A 24,654-nucleotide genomic window follows, 5' to 3' on the forward strand; every position below is an offset into this window, starting at 1 on the left:
ACAAGCTAGGAATGTATCTACATTCCAGCTTGAGTGGAAGTATTAGTGTATATGTGCCTAAGGGCACTTTGGTCTTTGTACTTTTCACTTTATATAAATACATAAGTGAGGAGGAGCATCTCTCTATCTCACTCTTCTTCCTTATATAAGGCTAATTCTTTTTGCCCATTCATCCCTAGAGCACGTTTTGTACCATGATACTTGAATCTTAGATGAAATACTACATGTTGCAGATTTCTAAAACCTTTTTATGAAATCAACTTATCATAATGGATGATCTTGGGTGTTAACTCACCCGAAATTCCTTGTTTTAGTAAATGATTACCTTCTGGGCTATGTTAGCTCACGGCGATTATGGATTATCATTCTTGCAGACCATAAGGCATTGATAGTTGCTGCAATCATTCATTTTCGCTAGGACCGGAGTGGGAGGACAGGTTTTTAGTGTTTGCTAGTCAGGAGATATTTTACCTTTTGTCTTAGGCAGATCAAAACCTTCTTGGACTTGGGTCCTTGGTGTATTTTAGATTGCCGGGCTATGTTATTGTAGAAACTTGAATTTGAAATTATGAAATGTTATTTTCCTTGTGTTTTTTTTTTCGGATTTGCTGCATTCTATGATGAAACATGAAAAAAATATCGATTCCGCATCATGCCTCGACCTGTGGTGACCACTCGTACGTTGAAGCATGCGTATGAATGCTTCGGGGTTTGGGCTGGGGGCATCACAGTCCGTTTATAAGCTTGTTATTTTCTTCCATATACATGCTTTATGAGCCCCAAGATGGTACAGCCTTCATTTGAAAGGGAGTGTACATTTCTTTTTCGTACACATAAATGAGTTTTCTTGGAATTGGTTTGTTCATCCCACTCTTGGACTCCTTTTTTGTGAATTTGCATTTAAAGTATTATTGTTTTCCATGCTAAGGTATCTGACTTATGTGAATACATTATTTTGTGATTAGTTTAGTGTGTTCTACATGATCGTTTTATTTCATATGATTTTCACGGGAAGATCCATTGTGTTGGCATATTTGTATAAGAAGTTGAGTTTTTGACAGCCAGAGCACCTACTCTATAATGCTGATATTGCTACAAAGAAGCTTGGGGAGGATAGGGCTCAAAGGGGGTCATTTTTATTTCAATCTCTCTTATCCGGCAATGCCCATTTAACATTTGGTTCTGACTGGCCAGTAAGTATTTTATGTTTAATATTAACCAGCTACATTTATGCACATTTCTGACCATTGTAACTTCAATATTTTATGTGGGTGATGCTCATGCTCCTTTGGAAGTTTGTGATAAAAAAAATGTCATTATTTCAGCTGGCACATATTAACCCTTTAAAAGGGATCAACATTGCGATGAAGAGAATACTTCCTGGTTTGGAAGATGCGTGGATACCGTCTGAACGTGTGTTACTGAATGATGCTTTAAATGCGTACGGTTTCTACTTATCCTTTACTTTAACTTTTATCAATGTTGAGTATGTTACTTCCTCATTAGCTTGGTTGAATAGGTAGCATACAATTTTTTAGCCTTCACTATCTTGATCTCTTTGATTTTGTCAAATGATAAGATGAATATCTTTGACGACTTGGTTTAAATAATATAACTAATGTTTTGGCAATGTAATGTTGTGGAAGCCTTTTTCCACAATAGGTGTATTTCGGCTTGTCTTTCTCAGAGGATTTCATGCTGTCCTTATTTGCACCTATAGTAAGCTTCCCTCATGCCTTTAATTAGATATTAGTCCAGATCACTTACGCTTAGACGTAGCGACTCTGGGAGGATTTCCAGTGGCTCTCCTGCTTGCTTCTCCTTCTATATAGCTATACACTGTCTTTAAATGTGGTAGATGTTGAAATGGAGGGGTTTGTATGTAAGATAGATGCTATTATGTATGGGGAGTAAACTAGTAATTTCCTTTATCGTTACTTAATAGACTTGATTGCTCTATGTTGAAGTGGTTGGTGGCCCATCTAAGTTAGAATGGGTTTCCCCTCTCGTCTTAATAAGAAAAGGGTTGTGGGTTGAGGAGAGCAACCCCAAGACATGTTTACCCTTCTCTATCACAAATCTCTCCATCTCTCTCCTCTCCTCTTTTCTCTCTTCCTTCTACTTCCATTTTCTTCTTTTCAAAGATTAAATCTATATTTTCAACTTGTTTTCTGTGCAGGACGTCAAGTATTCCCCATCGTTTAAGGTTCTAATCTGGCCCGATTAAGACTTGGTGTTTTTTCGGCCCTGCCCCAAAAAAATTATAGGTAGTAGTAGTAGAGAACTGAGATTGGACTGGTGTTTGAGGTGTCTACTTATAACCATTGCGGCATATATAGGCTACACGACCTCTGATACTAGTAAGCTATTAAGAGTTACTAATAAGTTCGATTTTATAACTTAGGACAATCCTTTGTTACAGTTCTTAATGAGGCTCATATTCATTGGTCCAATGAAATGCTTCTACTTCCAGTGGTGTTTATGCTCTACAATTTCTCTTATTTTCTCTTGGCTTAAAAAGGTCTTAAATAACACTAAAACTAAATAAAACTCTGTTTAACATTAACGACGGGCCTTATCTTCTTAACTCTTTGATTTCCTGTGGCATCTTGGATGGGCCCCCTTCATTTACCTTTGTGTTTTTGGTAATAAATCTCTTGATTTAGTTTCAGGATCTACTTGTTGACATAGAATCTGGCATGGCAGGTATACTATTTCAGCTGCTTATTCAAGCTTCCTTGACAATGAGTTGGGGTCATTATCTCCGGGAAAGTTTGCAGATTTCGTGGTTTTGTCTGCTGATTCATGGGAGACCTTTGCAGAAGAAGTATCAGCTTCCGTCTTGGAAACATATGTTGGTGGTGTACGTGCATATCCCTAAACGTTAATTCAAGCTTGAAGGGGCAGGTGAGAAACAACTCACTACCATTCCGTTCGCTCTTCGCAAAAGTGTTTTGGGATGCAATGGCCAACTTTGGGCCTGAACCTGTCAAAGTCGACATGTTTTAATGTTCCGATGCCCCCAAGGATAGGGTGTGGCCCAAAAACAGCTCCATTGGATCATCCTTACTCTGCCATTTGTGGAGGGGAAAAATGGGCAGAAACATGGACACATAGTGTCTGTCCATTTCCCCCCCACCTTTGATTGGGTTAGGACAATCCAATGGGGCTGATTTTTGGGCCACACCTTATCCATGGAAGGGCCTTCCGAATGAATGGTTTTGATCCCCCAAAAAAAGTGGCCCCCACACTGTTTTTGCAAGCGTGTGCAGGTCTCTCTCTCTCTCTCTCTCTCTCTCTCTATATATATATATATATATATATATATATATATATATGAGAAAACGGTTCATACACATATGTGTAGAGAGTTCTCTACACACTAGCTTAAAAGACAGTGGGGGCCCACATTGTTTGGGTGATCCAAGCCATCAATTTTAAAGGCCCTCACATAGATAGGGTGTCTACAAAAAATCAGATCCATAGGATCATCCCAACCCTACGATTTGTGGAGGTAAAATGGATGTCTTTAAACCTTCACAAATTAGTCCAATTTTTGCCTCCACAGTTTGAATGGTTAGGATGATCCTATGGATCTGATTTTTTGTGGACACCCTATCTATGTGAGGGCCTTAAAAATGAATGGTTTGGATCACTCAAATAATGTGGCCCCCACTGTATTGTAAGCTAGTGTGTAGATAACTTATCTACACGTGTAGGAACCGTTTTCTCATATATATATATATATATATATATATATATATATATATATATATAGAGAGAGAGAGAGAGAGAGAGAGAGAGAGAGAGAGAGAGAAAAGTGTAGCTACACATACGTGTAGCTAACTTAGCTACACATACGCGTAGCTAACTTAGCTACACCGATGGCATAAAATACAGTGGGCCCCACATTGTTTGGGTGATGTAAACCATTCATTTGATAGGCCCTCACATAGATAGGGTGTGCCCAAAAAATCAGCTCCATAGGATCATCCCAACCCTACGATTTGTGGAGGCAAAAATGGACGTGTAAAAACCTTCACAAATCTGTCCATTTTTACCTCCATAGTTTGAAGGGTTGAGATCATCCAATGGAGCTGATCTTTTGGGGACACCCTATCAATGTGAGGTCCTATCAAATGAATGGTTTGGATCACCCAAATAATGTGGGCCCACTGTATTTAAGCCGTCGGTGTAGCTAAGTTAGCTACACGTATGTGTAGCTTCACTTAACTCATATATATATATATATATATATATATATATATATATATATATATAGAGGAAAGTGTCTCTAGTCTCTCCCCTAGATAAGCTTATCTACTCCTCCCTTTAAAAAAACACAGTGGGCCCATGCTGTTTGGATGATCCAAAGCATTCATTTGATAGGTCCTAACATAGATAGGGTGTGCCCAAAAAATCAGCACCAAAGGGTCATCCTAGAACTTCGTTTTGTGGTGCACATATAAACGTCCACGTTTATATGCGTCCATTTTGGACACGGTGTGCCCAACAAAATGAAGTTCTAGGATGACCCTTTGGTGCTGATTTTTTTGGCACACCCTATCTATGTTAGGACCTATCAAATGAATGCTTTGGATCATCCAAACAGCGTGGGCCCACTGTGTTTTTTTAAAGGGAGGAGTAGATAAGCTTATCTAGGGGAGAGACTAGAAACACTTTCCTCATATATATATATATATATATATATAGTCCATACTTCATAAACTTAGATGCATCATCATACTATGTATATTCATTAGAGACATGTATTTGACAGGATGGTGATCTTTCCCAGAATTACACGGAATAAAATGGTGTGGCAAATGTTTGAAAGATTCGTAAAATGTTTGGGAAAATCTTGTAATAAACTCAAGTTTTTTTCCTATTTAATACATGGGATTGTCTAGTTCATTAATTAATATGAGAGGTGGAATTTTCTCCTGGAAAAGAGGGACTGCAAAATTGTAATAAACTCATGTATAGCCAAGGCATCTATTCTTAGTCCTTTTACATCTGGCCATATATGCCTTTGCAGATTCATTAGGCTGTTGACTAAGGTAGCGATGTTAACAATGTTTACTTGGGCTCCCGAAAAACTGGGGACGAAATAGATAATCCATATCCTACCACGTTTCTACGTTGTTTGGTGGCAAACTGATGTACAAATTGAAGGACATTGGATACCTCATGTTTTTGTATTTGGATTTGGATTTGAGTTTTGGGTACAAAATACATCAGTCATCGTGATGCTCATGTTGTACGAGAGAGAGAGAGAGAGAGAGAGAGAGAGAGAGAGAGAGAGAGAGAGAGAGGCCCTGGCTGCTGCAGCAGGAAGGTCGAGCAGCGAGGGTGAAGGTAATTGCCACAAATATTAATTTCTAGATACGAAGATGATTCCCCCTGCCCCTCCCTCGGATTATGCGCCCTCTTTTTGCCTTCAAATCACTTCAAAAGGGGGGTGCATAATCCTACAGGGGGCGAAAAAGTCATCGCCTTTCCAAATAATGTCTTGCAGGACGGTTTTGAAAATTGGATTTTTTTCCCTGCTGTAGCTGATTTGGAAATCTAAGGATCTGATCCGCAATTGTGATAAATCCAAATCTAAATCTTGTGGGTATCCAAACGTGGCCTAAGAAAATTTGGGAACAATATGAATCTGTAAAACCCAGTTTTTGCTTCTCTGCAATCGATCGGCCTATCTGCTCAATATTGGATTGTCTATTTTTCCCAGAAAATAGAGTAAATTCAAGAACTTTGTATCCCCTAGGGTATGAAAAATGTTTGGCATACCACTCAGGATACGGTAATCTGTAAGCCGAGTTAATGTTGGATCATCCCTACAACTTGATCTTTGTTTAATCCAACATACTCCGGAGAGGTTGGGTTCTCATTTTGTCCAAAGGCAATTGTATCTTGCTGATTTGTCACTATGACACCACCAATTACTCCAAAAGCTTAAGATGTTAGAGTTGGCGGCAATAACTATGATACCATGTGCAATAAATTCAGTTCACTAATTGTGAAACGTGTGTAATTACTCGAATGTATAAAACAAATCATTTGAGTCTTTCGGTTAAAGATTCTAAACAAAACTATTTGTTAGGAACAATAAATATTTTGATTCTCAAATGATGTCAGAGGTTTTGGCGGTAATTGTGGAAATTCCATCCTCACTGCGATTGGCTCACTACGATTGGCATCTTGAAAAAGAAATAGCAAAATCTCATATATGATATATTCATTCAATATTTCTCCTTCTCGAGGGCAAATTTTCACATTTTAATCATGTCACTTCAACCATCATCGGTAGCCTTACATGTTTGACATGTATGTTAGACATGACATTGGTTTGAACCGTTGGGGTCAATGTCAAATTATACTCAGGCGCTCGATTTTGACTTCTCTCCAAGGATTGAAGAAGGGCCAATGTGTTGGCCTCTAGGCAATGATGTTGGCCTGATTAACTTGTAACTGGCGGAATCTTATGCTACTGCTTGACAGAGTGCTAGAACTGGAACCTATTGTTCAGGCATATGGGAATTGCTGGATCGGTTTGGTATTATGTCAGGCAAGAGGTTGAACTCGCATTATAGGTGCTATTATACCTGTAAGTAAACCAAATAATCTGTCCACTTGCTTGGAGAAATTTTCATTAGAAGACTTCAATGGTCTCAGTACAATTGAAATTCAAGGAGGTAATCAATGTATGCCCTAGGATTGGATTTCAGGGGGCTGAGAAGAAGAGATGAACGCCACTTCTTCCTTGGGCTCTTAATGTCATTAGAAACAAGGGACTTCAAATTAATTACCAAAATGAAGGCCTAAATATAGAGGAATTATAGGATTGCAAACAGCAACGTTGGAGTAAAGGGACATTTGATCAATTTAACAACATAAATGTTATATGGGTCCATCCCCATTATGTAGGCCCCACCCTACTCACGTCTCTTAAAACAGAGAGAGGCGTGAGGGGTGAGTTTAACGTATGTGAAACCAAAAAAAAACAGGAGAGAGAGAGAGAGAGAGAGAGAGAAGAAACACATGGCTCTTCTCTTATGCCATCTAGGGTATTGCTTTGGAGCAAAAATCCTAAAGAGGCTTTGTATACCTATTCCTTTGGAGATTGAAGTCTTTGAAGAAGGGAAAGAAAGAAGAGGGAAAAAGAAGCAAAAACCTAGGGTTTTGATGTGGTTCTTGGAAAAGAAGAAGAAGATCTCTCACACTTGGTTATTAGAGGCAGGAAATTATTCTCTTTCAAGGGGTTTATGAGGTAACCCGTATTTCCTTCAAGATTTTTATTGTTTTCCTTCTATTCTTGGTGTATGCCTCAAGCTTTGGAAAAACTTGAGAAGAAAGACTTTGTACTTTTGTTTTCTTAGTGGATTTCTTTTGATCGAAGGGTTTTCCACATTAAAATCGCGTGTTCTTGATTTGTGTGGTGGATTGCTATTTTGTACTTTGTGGTTTCTTGTTCGTGGCTAGTTTCTTGATTCACAGATAGAATTAGGAAATTTATCCACCACGGTGTATCCGTGTTTTCCCCAATAAAGTGGTATCAAAGCCTTGGTTGGTGGTTAATATTTATCTGTGAATCAAAGATGGAGGCAAGTACCTCATCAAGGATGAATAGCTAAAACGGAGGAAATTGGTTAATCTGGAAAGCCAAGATGGAAGATCTACTCTATTCAAGAGACATCTATTTGCCAATTGAAGGGATAGACAAGAAGCCATAATCCGTAACCGCTGATGATTGGAAAAAGTTGGATCGAAAAGCTATTGCTTGTATCTGACAATGGTTGGATGATGTTGTGTTCCACCACATAGCGACAGAGACTAGTGCAAGTTCCTTGTGAAAATAGTTACATGATTTGTATGAGAGAAAGACGGCTGGTAATAAGGCGTTCTTGATCAGAAAACTTGTGAACTTGAAGTTTAGAGAGAATGGGTCAGTTGCAGAGCACCTGAATGAGATGTAAAGTATCATGAATCAGCTTGCGGCTATGAAGATGGTGCTAGATGATAAACTCCAGGCATTGTTATTTCTAAGCTCCTTGCCTGACAGTTGGGAGAACCTTGTCATATCCCTTAGCAACTCGGCGCCGGATGGTATTGTCACCATGAACCAAGTTACAAGCAATTTGTTTAATGAAGAAGTTAAAAGAAAAATCTTCAGATTCCTCCCACTCCCAGGAATTAGTCACTGAAGAACGAGGGAGATCAAATGATAGGACAATTACAGCAGAAGCAAATTAAGAGGATGATCTAAGTCAAGAAGTGAATTGATTTGTTTTCATTGCACGAAGCCTAGATATATGAAGAAGAATTGCAGAAAATACAAAAGTGAGCAAAAGGAAGAAAAAAGTGGCCAAAGAAGTAGAGAAACTCAAGAAACCACTGCAATGGCATTGAGTGAAGTTGTGATCTTCTCGATATGTTGTGAAGGTTGTGTTAGCGCAACTTCTCGAATTGGGTAGTTGACTAAGGAGCCTCCTTCCATGCCACCTCACACAAAGATTTCTTTACCACATACAAGTCGGGCGACTTTGGTTAGGGAAAGATGGGAAATGATGGTGTATCAAAAATTGTTGGCATGGTTGCAAGTTGATACTCAAGGATGTGAGACATGTTCCTGACCTCAGATTGAATCTCATCTCAACGGGAAAGCTTGATGATGAAGGGTAGGTATCACAGTTTGGCAAGGGACTGTGGAAGTTGAGAAAATGCTCTCTTGTTGTGGCAAGAGGCAAGAAGTGTTGCTCCCCCTACAAGACAGAAGGTCAGTTATCTAAGGGCGAGTTAAATGCCCTTGAAGAATCTTAACCAGATTTATAGCATAAGCGACTTGGGCACTTGAGTGAGAAAGGTTTGGAGATTTTGGTGAAGAACAATTCTCTTCCAAAACTCAAAGGTGTGTCCTTAACCCCTTGTGATTATTGTTTAGTTGGAAAACAACACAGGGCTTATTTCTCGCATTCTAATGCTAACAAGAAAACTAACATCCTTGATTTAGTTTATTCTGATGTATGTGGCCCTATGACTGTGAAAACTCTTAGTGGTGCATTGTATTTTATTTTTTACTGACGATGCATCCACGAAAGTTTGGACCTATGCTATAAAGAGCAAAGATGAAATGTTTGAGATCTTTCAAAGATTTCATGTTATGGTTGAGAGGCAAGCGTCCAAGGTTTTGAAATGTCTCCGCTCGGATAATGGTGGAGAGTACACATCAAGAAAGTTCAAGGATTATTGTGTGAAGCATGGCATTAGACATAAGAAGACCATCCCTTATACGCCATAGCACAATGCCGTTGCAGAAAGAATGAACCGCACAATAGTGGAAAGAATTAGAAGCATGCTTTCATCGGCTGGGCTACCTAAGGAGTTTTGGGGTGAAGCCATGTGTCTAGCATGCTACCTGATAAATGATCTCCTTCATCGCCATTAGAAGGAGACTTGCCAGAAAGAATGTGGACAGGCAAAAATGTGTCCTACTCACATTTATGAGTGTTTGGATGCCAGGCATTCATGCATGTTCCTAAGAAAAATCGAAGCAAGCTTAATGACAAGGCAACCCAATGTGTATTTTTGGGTTATGGTGATGATGAATTTTGGGTACATCTTGTGGGATCCCAAGGCCAAGAAATTGCATAGAAGCCATGCTGTGGTTTTTCGCGAAAATAAGATGATTTCTGATTTTGGCAAGGAAGAAACACCAAAAGAGGTTTTAGTTGAGCTGCTAGAAGCTCAAGTCCCCTTACCCACATTTGATGATGATGAGCAACAAGCTGAAAATGATGAAGACCAAGCTTGGGGTAGTGAGGCCCCTCAAAGAGATGATGATGTTCATGAGTATGTGCATGGTGATACTGAGCAGGGGCAGCCGTTCTCTCAAGACAAACCATCTATGTTCAGAAGTTCAGAAAGATAAAGAAATGCCTCAACGAGATATCCATCATCAGAGTATGTGACCCTCACTGAAGGTGAACCAGAAAGCTTTAAAGAAGCTATGACACATAAGCATAAGGAACAATGGTAGAAGGCTATGCAAGAAGAGGTCAATTCCTTGCATAAGAACAAGACCTATGAGTTGGTTGAACTGCCAAAGGATCAAAAAGCTTTGAAGAACAAGTGGGTATTCAAAGTGAAGAATGAAGATGACAAGAAGAATATGAAGTACAAAGCAAGGCTAGTTGTAAAAGAATTTGGGCAGAAAAAAGGTATTGACTTTGATGAGATTTTTCCCCCCTGGTGAAGATGTCTTCTATTCTTACTATCCTAGGTCTAGCGCCTAGACTTAGAGGTTGAACAGCTAGATGTTAAGACAACTTTCTTGCATAGAGACTTAAATGAAGAAATCTACATGGAACAATAATAATGTTTTCATGTAAAGGGCAAAGAGCACATAGTTTGCAGGTTGAAGAAGAGTTTGTATGGGTTGAAGTGAGCTCCAAGACAGTGGTACAAAAAGTTCGATTCATTTATGGTGGGTCATGGGTACAAAAGAATAGCTGCAAATCACTATGTGTACGTTAGAAAGTTTCGATTGTAATTTCATTATTCTCTCGTTATATGTTTATGATATGCTTATTGCTAGTCAAGAGGCTAACATGATTGGCAGGTTAAAGAAAGAGTTGAACTAAGTCTTTGACATGAAAGACTTAGGGCATATAAAGCAGATTTTGGGTATGACAGTGAAGCGTGATAGAATGAATAAGAAGTTATGGCTATCACAAGAGAAGTACATTGAGAAAGTACTTGGAAGGTTCAACATGAAAAATGCCAAGCCCGTTAGTACTCCACTAGCTGGTCACTTCAAGCTGAGTAAGAAGTTGTCTCCAACCAGCAGTTAAGAGAAGAAAGAGATGGATAAGATTCTTTATGCATCAGCCGTAGGGAGCATAATATATGCTATGGTATGTACAAGGCCCGACATAGCATATGCGACCGGTGTTGTTAGCAGATATTTGGCAAATCTAGGAAAGCAACATTGCGAGGCTATAAAGTGGATTTTGAGATATTTAAGAGGCACTTCGAAGTAGTGCTTGTGTTTTGGAAATGCATCACCCAGGGTTGAAGGCTATACATATGTAGATATATGGCAGGAGATATAGATAGGAGGAAGTCTACTTCAGGGTACCTGTTTACTTTTACAGGGGGAGCCATCTCATGGCAATCGATGCTGCAAAAATATGTTGCATTGTCGACTACAGAGGCATAGTACATTGCTGCTACAGAAGCATGTAAGAAGATGCTATGGCTGAAGCGTTTTTTGTAGAGTTGGGTTTGGATCACAAGGAATATGCGGTCAGAATTGACAGTCATAGTGCCATTGATCTGAGCAAGAATGCCTCTTACCACTCCAGGACGAAGCACATTGATGTGTGATACCATTGGATTAGAGATGTTTTGGAAAATGAGTTGATGAAGATCAACAAGATTCACACCAATCGAAATCCGTCAGCCATGATGATGAATACAGTGCCAAAGGAGAAACATGAGTTAGGCAGAGCTTTGGCAAGCATGGGTGCCCTGTGAGCATCCAGTTCAGAGATCCTCCTTCATGGGGCTGGAGGGGGAGATTGTTAAATGGGTCCATCCACATTATGTAGGCCCCACCCTACTCACTTACGTCTCTTAAAATAGAGAGAGGCGTGAGGGGTGGGTTTAACTTATGTGAAATAAAAAAAACAGGGAGAGAGGAGAAAAGTGAGATGAAAAAAGGGCTCTTCACCCATCTAGGGTTTTGCTTTGGAGCAAAAGTCCTAAAGAGGGTTTGTAAGCCTATTCCTTTGGAGATTGAAGTATTTGAAGAAGGGAAAGAAAGAAGAGGGAAAAAGAAGCCAAAACTTATGGTTTTGAAGTGGTTCATGGAGAAGAAGAAGATCTCTCACACGTAGTTCTTTGAGGTGGGAAAACATTCTCTTGCAAGGGGTTTGTGAAGTAACCCATATTTCCTTCAAGATTTTTGTTGTTTCTCTTCTATTTTTGGTGTATGCCTCAAGTTTTGGGAAAACTTGAGAAGAAAGACTTTGTACTTCTCTTTTATTAGTGGATTTCTTTCGGAGTTTGTCCCGTGGTTTTTCCCTTCACATTGAAGGGTTTTCCACGTTAAAATCGCATGTTCTTGATTTGTGTGATGGATTGCTATTTATGTGTTTCGTGGTTTCTTATTCGTGGCTAGTTTCTTGATTCGCAGATAGCAAGGAGAAATTTATCCACCGCCATGTATCCGTGTTCTCCCCAACAATAAAAGCACAAACAAATGCCAGTGCTCACCAAAGTGTACGATTTCATTTCTTTCAGACTTTGTATTCTTTGGTAAAAACTACAAATAAGAAAAGTAAAAGTGAGGAAAAGTTTAATGTAATGTATTACACATTAAGACATTTTTAAAACTACAACTCAGAAATGTAATAGTGAGGTAAAAATAAATATAATGTATAATAAATTACGACATTTCTTGTGTTGGTTATGGGACTTCTTTCTTAGACACAATCATCTCCTTATATAGATGTTTATGGCAACCATCCATAATTGCCCCTGGCCTTTTTGAGGAAACTTGTCATAACTGTCAATTTCCCATTTTGAATTTCAAATTCTAATATGTTGAGAATAACTATCATCCCTATTCTTGGGGAAAGTGTCTGTTGGTAGATAACTGTCATAATTTCAAGGTTGATCTTCATTAATTTCAAAAAATGTGTGTAAACAAGGCCACCACGCACTCTATATGGTCACAACACTCTCCGTCGAGGTTCAGTGTATCCAGAGCATCATTTGTGGAGCATCCTGACTTGAATAAGGTCATTGAACCTAATAGCTACAAATTGGGAAGATGAGTAACAAGTAGCCAAAAGAATCCACTTCAGGGTGGACACCCTCAGAAATCTGTAGTTTTTCTTCAAAGAACTTTTTCTATCCATAACAGATTACATTACAGAGTTTAATACACAAGGAGGCAGTTACTTTAACCACCCTCCACTACTTGGACTCCTAAGACTAACGGACACCATACTTTAAAAGATAAACTACAACAGAACCATGATCAAATACCATTACATTGGATAATAGAAAATAAAAATAAAACAGATCCAAACCCTCCCACATTCTTTATATGCACATGTCTGCACGTATCAATTGCCCATCCTCTCGAAAGCAACCTTGTCCTCAAGGTTGAAAGTCTGGATATCTTTCGTGAATGGACTGCTAAGTCTCCCATGTAGCATCTTCAGGAGCCATGTTAGACCATTGAATGAGCACTTCTTTTACTGCACGGTTATGACATTTCACCATCCTATGATCAAGCACCGCCACTGGTTCAAACTTTATCTCGCCATCTTCCCCAACCAAAGGCAACTGTTGTGTGGGTGTCACATTCTCTCCTAGCTTCTTTTTAAGACAGGACACATGGAAAACTGGGTGGATTTTAGCTTCTGCAGGTAAATTCAGTTTATATGCCACGGGGCCAATTCGTTGAAGTACCTTGAAGGGTCCATAATACCGAGGTGCTAGTTTTGCTGCACTCCTCATGGCCACCGATGTCTGTCTATAAGGTTGTAAGCAAAGATAGACAAATCTCCAATGTTGAACTGCCTATCTGTGCGGTGTTGTATGTCTGCAGCTTCATACGTTGTTGAGCCCAATGAAGATTATGTTTAAGAGTCTTAATTATTTCCTCTCGAGTCTTCAATGTCCTATCCACTGCATCAACTCGAGTGCCCTCAGGTGTGTACAATGGTATGGATGGAGGGGGCTAGCCATAAACAGTCCCATATGGAGGCATCTTCGGTCGCACAAGCATTCATCAACAACATTTTCAAACTTCATGGCATGCCTGCTAGCATTGTAACTGATCGGGATCGGTATCAGTTCCTGAGATAGCACAAAGTTGTGCCACCACCCCATTTTCACCTCTTTGAACCATCTTATCAGTCTGGCTAGTATCAGCCAAACAAATCCACTTCAGGGTGGACACCCTCAGAAATCTGTACTTTTTCTTAAAAGAACTTTTTCTATCCATAACAGACTACATTACAGAGTTTAATACACAAGGAGGCAGTTACTTTAACCACCCTCCACTACTTGGACACCTAAGACTAACTGACACCATACTTTAAAAGATAAACTACAACAGAACCATGACCAAATACCATTACATTGGATAATAGAAAATAAAAATAAAACAGATCCAAACTCGGGAGGGTGTGGCTCTTTGGCGTAAAGTCATGGGTATGCTCCCCACTGACAAGCGTTCGAATCCCCCCTTGTTCAACTGATGTGCGTGGTCTACCGAGTGCCTGCGTGCATCCCTAGGGACTAGTCCCGCCCCACGAAGTGGGGTGGGGGTACCCTATGGCATCAAAAAAAAAAAATAAAACAGATCCAAACCCTCCTACGTTCTTTATATGCACATCTCTGCACGTATCAGACTTCCTGATAGCCAGCCACTTTCCTTCCATAGTAACAATTGTCGTCTTTCCGGTCCAACTTTTCTTCATCAGTTCTAATCTCTTGAGGCTTTTTATTGTCTTCCCGAAGATTGACATCTCCGTTTTTTAATCGCAACCTTATTCTTAGCCTTTATCCGCTCCATCTTTAGATCCATCTCCATGGGAATACAATTATAACTTTTTTCTAGAACAGCTCCCACTTAATAAAATAGAAGGATTTTTGTGTTGGGATGAGAATAGAAGGATTTTTTTTGTTGTTGTTGTGATGGGAGTCTAAGTCTGATTATATAAGTTGTTTGAAGTTAGTATTACTACCTTTGTTTTTTCTTTTTCTTTTTTGGAACATGAGAGATGAGAGGAAGTATACTTAGAAGTCTTTTCAATTAGAGTCTTACAACCTTTTTTTTTTTTGGAACATTAGATATCCTACACCCACGTTATTGCCTTTAAGAAACCTTGGGTATATTAGATACCCTGGGTGTCACAAATTCCACAAGAAGGGGCCATCATGTTTGTAGGATTGACTAGGGACCATCGCAGAATGTTAGATATTTGTGATTTTCAAAATCTTGTATTTTGGTAAAAATATAGTAATTTGGAAAATGTTTTCTAAAAGTATTTTGGAAAAGAAAAACTTTTATTTTGGAAAAAGTTACTTTTTACAAAAGAGTGTAGAAGTGTGGTGGGAAAATAGTCTCACATTGGATGTGGCAAAAGAAGAGTTGGATATATAAAGCTTTACATACCTCTTATTTGCTTTATTGCATTGGGTTTAGCTATGGGTAACACACCATCTGCGCACGCACGCGGTGTGGGTTGTAGGGCACTTTTTGGCGCACTTTGCACTTCAAAAACGCCCATTACCATGATACTTAAAAAACACATTGGCAAACCAAAATCTAGTAATTCCAAAGTCATTTCACACTTTCTTGTATCCCCTACAAGTTATTATTTCATGTTCTTAAGTTTTCTTCAAGTGTACTATTATTCTGCAGAAACAGATACTTGAGTCTCACATACTTACAAAATTCAAGGGTGATTTAGGTTTGGTGCTGTTTAGTGAAGAAAGTCATCAAGCACTTAGTTAGGAACCAGGCTTCACTGTGTCTTGGAGACGAGTTCGTAGTCCCCTTTGCACACTACTGGTAGGGGTGAATATCGTCTTAAGGAAAGCAATTACGTGCGTTGAAGCATCTCTATTCTACAAATCTCGACCACTTTTTCCCAACACCATGTATTTCACGGACCGCTTGTTGCATGCAAGAGCAGCCACCTCGGATGAATTTGGAGAAGGAAAGGTCAATGGTAAGGTGTGAATCATGATAAGTCATAATACCCGGGCTGCTAATGGTAAGCCGTTGTTTTCTTCTCCGTGATTTTAATTTATGCAAATCTATGAGGACTAGAGCTAATGATGTTGGATAAGATTTATAACCTTTTTTTAATCAGATGAAATATAAGAAACTTAATGATATTTGAGCATCTCCAATGGTATCGAACCTTGGATAGGAGAGAATGGAAGAAAATGATCTATGTAGACGAACCCAACTAGTGTCAGGATTAGACTTAGTCAATTTGAGCTGTGTAGATCCTTTCACATTCTTCATAAAATTTTCTAAAGGATTCATTAGCCGACCCCAACTAGTTTGGGACAAAGGCTTAGTTCAGTTGAGTTGTAATTGAATCGAGCCTCACTTTATTCTTTTCATGGATTTTTTTTGCTAGATTCGATTTTGGATCTTCTTTTTAATTTGTGAATTTTCAAAGAGATTGGATGATTGTATATTAGTTATTGAGATGTAATCTTACTATACAAAGTAGAAAAATAATTTTTGAAATAATTTAAAAAGGGAAATGATATTAGCACAACCATGTTATATTTGAACTAACTCATCATGTCTTCTATTATTTAAAGAGCTCTCAGAGGTTACTATAGTTACCAAAAAGATCTCACAAGTCAATTAAATGTGAAAAGATAAGATGGGTTTGTGCAATTATTGAAACATGGTTGTGCTGATATCATTTCCCTTTAAAAATTAAATACATTTTTGTAAAACTCTGCCCATTCTTGATTATTGTTTCCATGTGTCTCATCCCAATTGGGTGTATGTAGGGGCATAATTGTCATTTTCTACAGATAATGGTGAGCCATTACATCATATGTGATCAATTGGTCACAACCATGTCATGGATGGGTTCGATCCCGGTGCATCCAGTGGCTCATGGAAAGTGCTCAAGAGTGCCTATAGATGATCATAGGATACGGTGAGCCCTAAGACTGTATTAATGGTAGGTAGTTCCTCGCAACACCTACCATTAATACTGCCTTGACAAAATTGGGTGTCTACATTGTTCTATCGGACCGATCAATAGCATTCACATCCCTTTGTAGAACATTGACACGGTCAACATGAGCTTGCCCCTCTTTAATCCCATTTACTTCTCTCGCAAGCTCACTTTGCTTCCAATCGTATTCACGATATTGTGACTTAACTGTCTGTAGCTCTCCCTTCATCGCCAAAGTTTCTGCTTCGGCAGCTTTCCTTAGTAACCTCTCATGTAACAACTCTTGACGAAGGCAATACACAATGTCGCCCGCTGGTTCCTGTTGGATGAGACTATCATCAGCTTCATGCGTAATATCGCACCGTTCATGCTCAACGGAATCAAGGGTCATAGGATTTTGAAGGACCGGTATAAGCTTCGATTCATCCGCTTGGCCTTGGTTATCTTCAGGGACTCGTACAGTAGTGGTCTGTCACAATAACAAATGTGTGTTGAATATCTCGATGTACCGAATGATGAAATGTATACAATATCGATGACGATGATACATTACTCGGTCTATGGGATACATAAACGTAACCTCATCCCAATTCGGTGGTAGAACCCTGATGACCTAGACATTGATTGCAAACAACTGCTGAGAGCAAGTAAACATGCAGATTAAATTTAATAAGTACTGTAACCCCTCACCTGGGAGTCATTCAACTGCATATCCTTTACCAATTTAAACATTCGTTTATGCTCGGTCCTCCTGTTGTGTATAACACCTTTCCTTTTAAATATTCGTGGCATCGCTTCAGCGTAATTGCAACGCCATAGATTAGTATGCTCAAACAACCATACCTGAGGTAATGCGAATATTTGGTTTAAGGTTTCCATGTAAGATCTTACAATTGTACTGCTAGATTCGCCAGAATGTAATGGCTTACCTGAAGGACAATCGAGCATCCGGCCAGATGACCTTTGCCAGTTGCACTTTTATTTATAGATTGAAGAAGGTAGTCATAGACAGCATATGCTCATGCAAACTTTAATATGTTTTGAAGATTGTCTATGAAAGGGAAAAACGACGCATCCACCTTGTGGTCTGTCTGATTAAAGAGAAATGTACTGAATAGGAGTAAGAACATGAGTAACAACAGAAGTTTAACAACCAAATTAATACAGTCCTCCTTATTGCTGCCTACTAAACATTTTATTTTGGCACATATTTCGTCTGCTTTTACAGATGGTTTGCTAAACATCCACCCACGCACATTTGCACTGCGGCTCCATCTCATCGGTATTCTTTCGCCACTGATATTTAGGCCTAATACTAATGCAACATCCGATACATCAAACGGAACTAACTGACCATCTAATTTAATCGAATTGCTCTCACAATCCCACAAACCTAGTAGCATTGTCAGTATAGATTATGTAATACAAGGCCTTCGAGATTAAATAAATGTCCGAATGGAGTTCTATACAGCACATCATAGTGAACATCCCTAAGCTCTAATTGTAGAGACTTAAGATGAGACTAAAAATTCCTTGTAGAGCATCTAGTCATCACGCACTTAACTTTTCCTTTTCCCTGCAATATCAAAGTGGTACAAGAAAGTGTGGATTAGTATGGTTTCCATAAGATATATATTCTATATACAAAGAGGCAGCAATCCACCTGTACTCTTTTCCCGGTGGCTACATCGTCTGTCCGATTCCATTTCATAGTTTCACTCGGTTTTACCAGAAAGATGATCCTCAGCTCACCCCATTCGCAAAGAAAGAACAGGGAATGGTATCTTATAGCTTGAAGAACGCAATATTGGCTTCACGAATCCCATGCTTGGCCACTGGATAGCGTAGGATATGGTTTGGAAGATAGAACCCACAAACCTTCAAAGCCCTAAAGTGAGTTCGTGTCTTAAAGGAGGATAGTTTATGCCATCGTCATCACTTAAAACCCTAATGCCAACAATTTCAAATATACAAAACAGGCGCCACCGTTACAATTGGTACGCCATTGTTACAATAAGTACGCCACCGGAATCAGACCATTCGGAAATTTACCACCATAATGAATAAGTACGCCACCGGAAATAAATTCACGCCGCCGGAAGATGTATTTTTTTTATTTTTACTTTATGTACGCCACCAGAAAATTAGGTACGTCGGCATAACTTATGTAACGCCACCGGATGTTGGGAAGTTCAAAATTTTTACTTGAAACGCCACCGGAATCTGTATTTACGTCGCCGGATACATTACGTATGCCACCCAGAACTGTTACTTCTTAAGTTCGTAATTCAATTAACTAGCACCGTTATCAAATAGTCGAACCGTCGAGAGAGGGTTTAGAACCCGACTTTTTAAATATTCAAACCCTAATACTCCGCCGAGCCACGAGAAGCCAGAAATCCTAACACTCCTCCGACCCTGTTGGAGATCTCATTGTAGAGACAGAGAAAACTCCCTCTTTAGGTGCACCTTCATTGCTCTAAGACCTGCTTTCCTTTCATGCTTTCTGTTTTTTGTTTGGTCTGTGGAGCTCCATTGCAGATGATTCGGCCTCTTTTGCATTTCATTTAGAAGAACTCCGTAAGCAGAGGTTAATGTGAACTTGGATATTTGGTTTCAGGTGTTCCGAAGAAAGAAAAGAAGAATGTCATTTGCTCAGGGAAGGAGGGAAAGGTCAGCTGAGGTCGCTGCACCGGTAGATCTTCCCTCCGTAAAGTCACGATGCTCCACCAGTAAATTGCAAGATGTGGTAGAGGAGGCGAACCTTGCCGGCACAAAGGGGTTTTTGTTATGTACAACATCTGCCGGCGCAAAGGGGTTTTTGTTATGTACAACATCTGCCGGCGCTCCAAGATTCCTTTGCACCTGACAACCTCTACTATTATACCCTCTCTCTCATGTGTTTATTTCTTATTAAAAGGTCTGGCTATACGAGCACCTGACAACCTATACCAGTGCTAACAACAAATATCCCAGATTCCTGAGATGGGAAGAAATAAAATCTAAACGCAAACCAGCCAATCTACTGGAGATGGTGAGAGGGCTGCAAGATGATGAGGTATAATAATCAAACACTATTATTCTTTATGTTATTTCGTTCTGCCAGCTACGTACTTTCGAATTCTTAGTAATTGTCTCTCAATTAGGTGCGACTGGAGATCATTCTTGATGATTGTGAGCTCCATCTACTTACAACTCCAGCAGAGCAAGTAAGCATATCATGAAAGATCATATATGTTGTTCATTCTGTCGTCCGCTATTTAAGAAATGAAAATAAGAAAACACTTGCTTGATGGTGCAGCCAGATGCAGACTGCATTCCCGAGGAAAGGGAAGACGGCCAACAGTTGGTTAAGTTGCAGATGGATTCCCGAGGAAAGGGAAGACGACCAACAGTTGGTTGAGTTGGAGATGGAATTGTCGTAAGACGGCCAACATGTGGTTGTGCCGGAGATGGAAATGTCGGAAGACGACCAAGAGGCCGTTGAGTCACAAATGGAATCATCGGAAGAATGGGATGTCAGTACAAGATTTACGATCCAATACAGAACGTCGTGGACGGAGAGGAAACTGACATATGACCTACTCGATCCTCACATTCAGGAGAACGTTATCTGCGATTACTTCAGCAGCGAATCCGAGTATGTAATTTAGAACCATAACACAATTTCTTTACTCTGTTCTATAGTCCATACAATAAACACTGTGATTCTTTCTTCAGTAATACTCTACAAATTACTAGTAGAAGTCACAGCTCAAAGGAAGAGTTGAGGACACTGTATCATCCCCAGGGTCTAGTGCACAGCTCGGTAAGTTTAAGAGTCTAAGGACTTATATATATATATATATATATATATATATATATATCGTCGATGCATATTTCAAATAATTTTTCTCATGTTGTGTTCCACTATAAATCTCATTCCCTTGAAGATGATAAATATGTATGCCGATCTTTCCATATCCATGATAGCGGACAAACTCCCTACCTATGTCCTATGTCTCAGTAAATTCTGAACCTGAACGCTTTAGCATTGCCATAACCTCTGTTTTTATCCCATGCTTATGCGTTGCCCTTTAATTGCTATGGTTTTTAGGAGCTTGTGAATCATGGTAAGGAAGATGCGAGCATCATCGGTTCCTTCCTAAGCGACATGAATGGGGTGGACAGAATCCTGGTCCCAATAGGGGATGAGAAACACAGGATATTATTAATGGTCAGTATGAACGAATGAAAATATATAATGTATGATTCACTGGCCAGAGCTCATTGTAGGAAGCTTGCAAGGGGAATGGTAGGTTTCATGCCTAGTGATATTCCATAGTTCGGTACATTTGGATAGATTTTCTCAATAATTTCTGCATGCAGATTACTTTCTTTAGGAGGGTTCTAAAAAGATTTCAACCAGAAGCGGATACGTTGGAAGATATCATTGAAACAAGAAGACCAACGCAAGAAAACCCGTGAGTACTCGTCCTGTACCGTTAAGACAATATACTCTTCATCTTTTTCCAGGTGCAGGTTACATAATGTCAACTACTAAAATTTCAAATGCTAGGTTCGATTGTGGGGTATTCGTGATCGAGTTGATAAAAGCTCTATGCCAGTACAAACAAATCGACTTCACTAAGGTACTAATTGTTAGAAGCATACAAAGAAATTACTCATTCGTGATCGAATACTTACAGTTGTACCCTATGGCAGGAGGATATACAGTGCCGACGCGTGGAAAGAACATTCGAGATGATTTGGGAATGCAGGCATACGTAGTTTCTCTTCTTCACTACTGCAGTTTTAATGGGGATTATAAGATGTAGGGAGTAGAGATGTTCAATACAAATTTTTGAAAGGCTGACTGTTAGAAGATGTGTAGTACTAGATGACTGATTTTTCAAACTCGTGTATAGATGATTGATTAATCAATACCATTCTTGTTTCTTCTGTTCATGTCAAGGCCCAATCCATTTGATATGAACTTCTGGTTACATCACAATTGAAGTATCTGATACAAAATGTCCACGATTATTCAATGGAAGCTTACTCTCACCACAAGTTTTTCTGGGTAGACTCCACTTCGAACCAAATTGATTCATTGAATAATTTATTGGGTAGAAAAACAAACCAGATTCATTAGTTGGATAAAGGTAGGTAGAAATCAGAAGAAATTGATTAACTAGGTAAATTTTTGGTACGCCAACGTAAGTAATGGTACGCCACCGGAATTTCTGGTACGCTGATGTTAACTTGAGAACGCGGGCATAAATATTGGGTACGCGGCGTAAACGCTCTACACACCTCACCAAAATTATTTGTTCATCAATATGTAAGAGTTGGGATGTTGTCTTTGTATTTAGGGACAAAACGGCACCAGAAATTTAAGGCAAGGTTGAACAAATAGTAGAAATGAAATGAAAGAGTTCAAATGAAAAAAAATGGTGAATACAAAGAGATGGCGGTATCACTAAAAGATGCCACCGTTCCATATCGATGTCCATGTGTCGTGTATCCGACCTTCTATGCATATTGACGACGGCCAAGATTTAAACGAACCCAAGGGACTCTAGGTTCAAAGGGAAATTTTAAATCCAAACCAAACCAGCTGTGAATAAAGGCGCCACCGTTCGAAAAAGGTTTTTTTTATGACATGTCAAGTATCTTTCCATTTGCAGTTATTTTCGACAGCCAGGATCCAAACGAACCCAAGCTTCTGTCGGTTCAAATACACTTTCAGACGAACCAAAAGAAGCCTCGTGCAGTGTGCCAAATGTCAATGGAGGTGAGATGCATTAAATATAGGGGGTTTTCTCTCCAAAGAAAATAGTAAAATATTGAAAAGGTAAATGATGAAGGACCAACATACGAGGACTCCATCTTGGTCTTGATGATGTCAGAAGGGTACTAGGGTCTTTTTCCCACCCGATTTTGAAGAATCATCCGTGTTTCATGCTTGTTTTTAAAAAGTACCCGAAATCCTTCATTTCTCGAAACTTGTACCAACATTCTGTACTTTTCTCTCTATTTCACAGGAGTTTGATATGATGATTCAAGTAGCAGTTTGGTAGGATAAGGTCTGGAGTTTATCTACAATAGCAGTCCTACTTGATAGGAGTAGAATTTGGTAGGATAAGTGTGGAGTCGTATCATTTGATGGTAGTCGGTTAAGGTATGCAAATATTAAACCAAATTGTCATTGAGTTGGATTATGATGAATAAAATCCCCTTTTAAAATTCAAAACTATTGTAGAGGTATTCCCCCCGGATGTGGGAAATTATCTTGTGAATTCTTTTCCTCTTCTTCTACCTAAAGTCTTATCATTTGGCATCAGAGCCATTTGTTTCTTTGGCATGTGTAGTAAGTGATGGCTGATAGAACTAGAGGACAAGAAGCCAAGAAGCTCGAGGCAGAGATTGGCAAATTGAGGGAAAGTTCTTCCAAACAAGAAGCCGATCTCAAGGATATTAAGGAGCTCATCGCAGCAATGGATCTCAAGGCAATTAGGGAGTTGATTGCAGCATAGGATCTCAAATATGACCAGTTAGTTGCATCATTAGCAGGATCACGGCAAGAAACCAACAACTTAGCATAGTCCACGTCACACAAAGCGACATGCTCACAGGGACCTGTACTTACCAAATTTGCTAAGATCGAATTTCCTCGATTCGATGGTGAGGACCCTCTCGGTTGGATCTATCGAGTAGAGCATTTCTTTGACTGCAACTCTGTCACCGAAGAGCAGAAAGTCCCACTTGCATCAATCCACATGGAGAAGAAGGCCTTGCAGTGGTTTCGTTGGTTTGAAAATGCTCAAGAGAGGGTGAGTTGGAAAGAACTAGTCGATGCCCTGTGCACCAAATTCGGTCCAAATGCTCTCGAAGACTTCACTGGATCTTTGACAAAGCTGAGCCAAGAGTCCACAGTGACGGAATATCAGGACCGATTTGAAAAGCTGGCAGCACGCACCATAGGCCTTACCGATGATTTCTTCATCGGCCACTTTATTAGTGGCTTGAAGCAAGAGATTCGCACTGCCGTTCAGATGTTCAAGCCGACAACCATTAGCCAGGCTTTGGGATTGGCAAGGCTCTAGGAGGAAATTGCTGAAGCCTTGGCACGTTGTGGACGATCTAATTTCACCAAGCCAGAGCCGTTCAAGCCAGCTGCGATCGCAAAATCAATGACCAAAACAGACAGAGGCTCATGTACCTCTACATTCAAGAGTTTATCCCAAGCCGAGATGAACGAGCGTAGAGCCAAAGGGCTCTATTTCAACTGCGATGAACAATTTACACCGGGTCACAAATGTAAAAGAAAGTAACTCTTTCTTATCGAAGTTGGTGGATCTGATAGCGAGGGTGACGAGAAGCCAGAGATGGAACAAAAGACCACTGAGGAAAAACCACAAATCTCAATTTATGCTCTCACTGGCACGCTTGCTCCGAGAACTATGCGGGTGAAAGGATATATTAAGCGTAGACCGATTGTAATATTGATCCACTCGGGCAGTACACACAACTTTCTCGATCCTCAGGTGGCCAAACGAACCAGATGTCAAATTCAACAGACTCAACCCTCAAAGGTCATGGTGGGGGATGAACATTGAGTGATTAGCAGTGCAGAATGCAAGGACTTCTGTTGGGTCATGCAAGGTTCAGAATTCTCTACCGATGTTAAACTATTATCGTTGGGTGGATATGATTTTGTGTTGGGAATTCAATGGCTGACAACGCTCGGAGACATCATTTGGAACTTTGGAAAGCTACGAATGGAATTCTGGATCAATGGTAAGCGCTTTGTTTTGAGAGGAGCACAGAATGGAGATATTCATTCGGTGAACTGAGACAAAATGGAGAAGATCTTGAAGAAACAGAAGCAGGGGGCTCTAGCTTAGCTTTGTGCCATGACTGTGGATGATAC

General features: G+C 39.7%; 1 protein-coding gene and 2 long non-coding RNA genes across 5 annotated transcripts in view; all 3 read left to right on the top strand.

The window, feature by feature from the left end:
* Positions 1 to 5,041, top strand: part of LOC143852200 (protein LONG AFTER FAR-RED 3-like) — a 101,651-nt gene extending 96,610 nt beyond the window's left edge. For 2 of the 3 annotated variants that reach the window (XM_077361579.1, XM_077361580.1), the window contains exons 13-16: positions 1,062 to 1,193; positions 1,326 to 1,441; positions 2,707 to 2,907; positions 4,781 to 5,041. In XM_077361579.1, coding sequence (XP_077217694.1) covers positions 1,062 to 1,193; positions 1,326 to 1,441; positions 2,707 to 2,881 — 423 coding nt within the window. In that variant the 3' untranslated portion in view covers positions 2,882 to 2,907; positions 4,781 to 5,041. Of the gene's footprint in view, positions 1 to 1,061; positions 1,194 to 1,325; positions 1,442 to 2,179; positions 2,361 to 2,706; positions 2,908 to 4,780 lie in introns of those variants that run through there. The other variant, XR_013236738.1, reaches the window with a different exon arrangement.
* Positions 5,042 to 6,998: 1,957 nt separating this feature from the next.
* Positions 6,999 to 12,530, top strand: LOC143853069 (uncharacterized). Its single transcript, XR_013237000.1, has 2 exons — positions 6,999 to 7,273; positions 12,200 to 12,530. It is a non-coding gene; the product is annotated as an uncharacterized LOC143853069 (long non-coding RNA).
* An 8,528-nt stretch (positions 12,531 to 21,058) lies between these two features.
* Positions 21,059 to 21,560, top strand: LOC143853243 (uncharacterized). The gene is made up of 3 exons (XR_013237063.1): positions 21,059 to 21,202; positions 21,298 to 21,370; positions 21,444 to 21,560. It is a non-coding gene; the product is annotated as an uncharacterized LOC143853243 (long non-coding RNA).
* The last annotated feature ends 3,094 nt before the right edge of the window (positions 21,561 to 24,654 follow it).

Source organism: Tasmannia lanceolata, unplaced genomic scaffold (genome assembly GCF_043159265.1).
Source record: "Tasmannia lanceolata isolate RefF3 unplaced genomic scaffold, GAP_Taslan_0.1 ptg000019l, whole genome shotgun sequence".
Taxonomy (NCBI): Eukaryota; Viridiplantae; Streptophyta; class Magnoliopsida; order Canellales; family Winteraceae; genus Tasmannia; species Tasmannia lanceolata.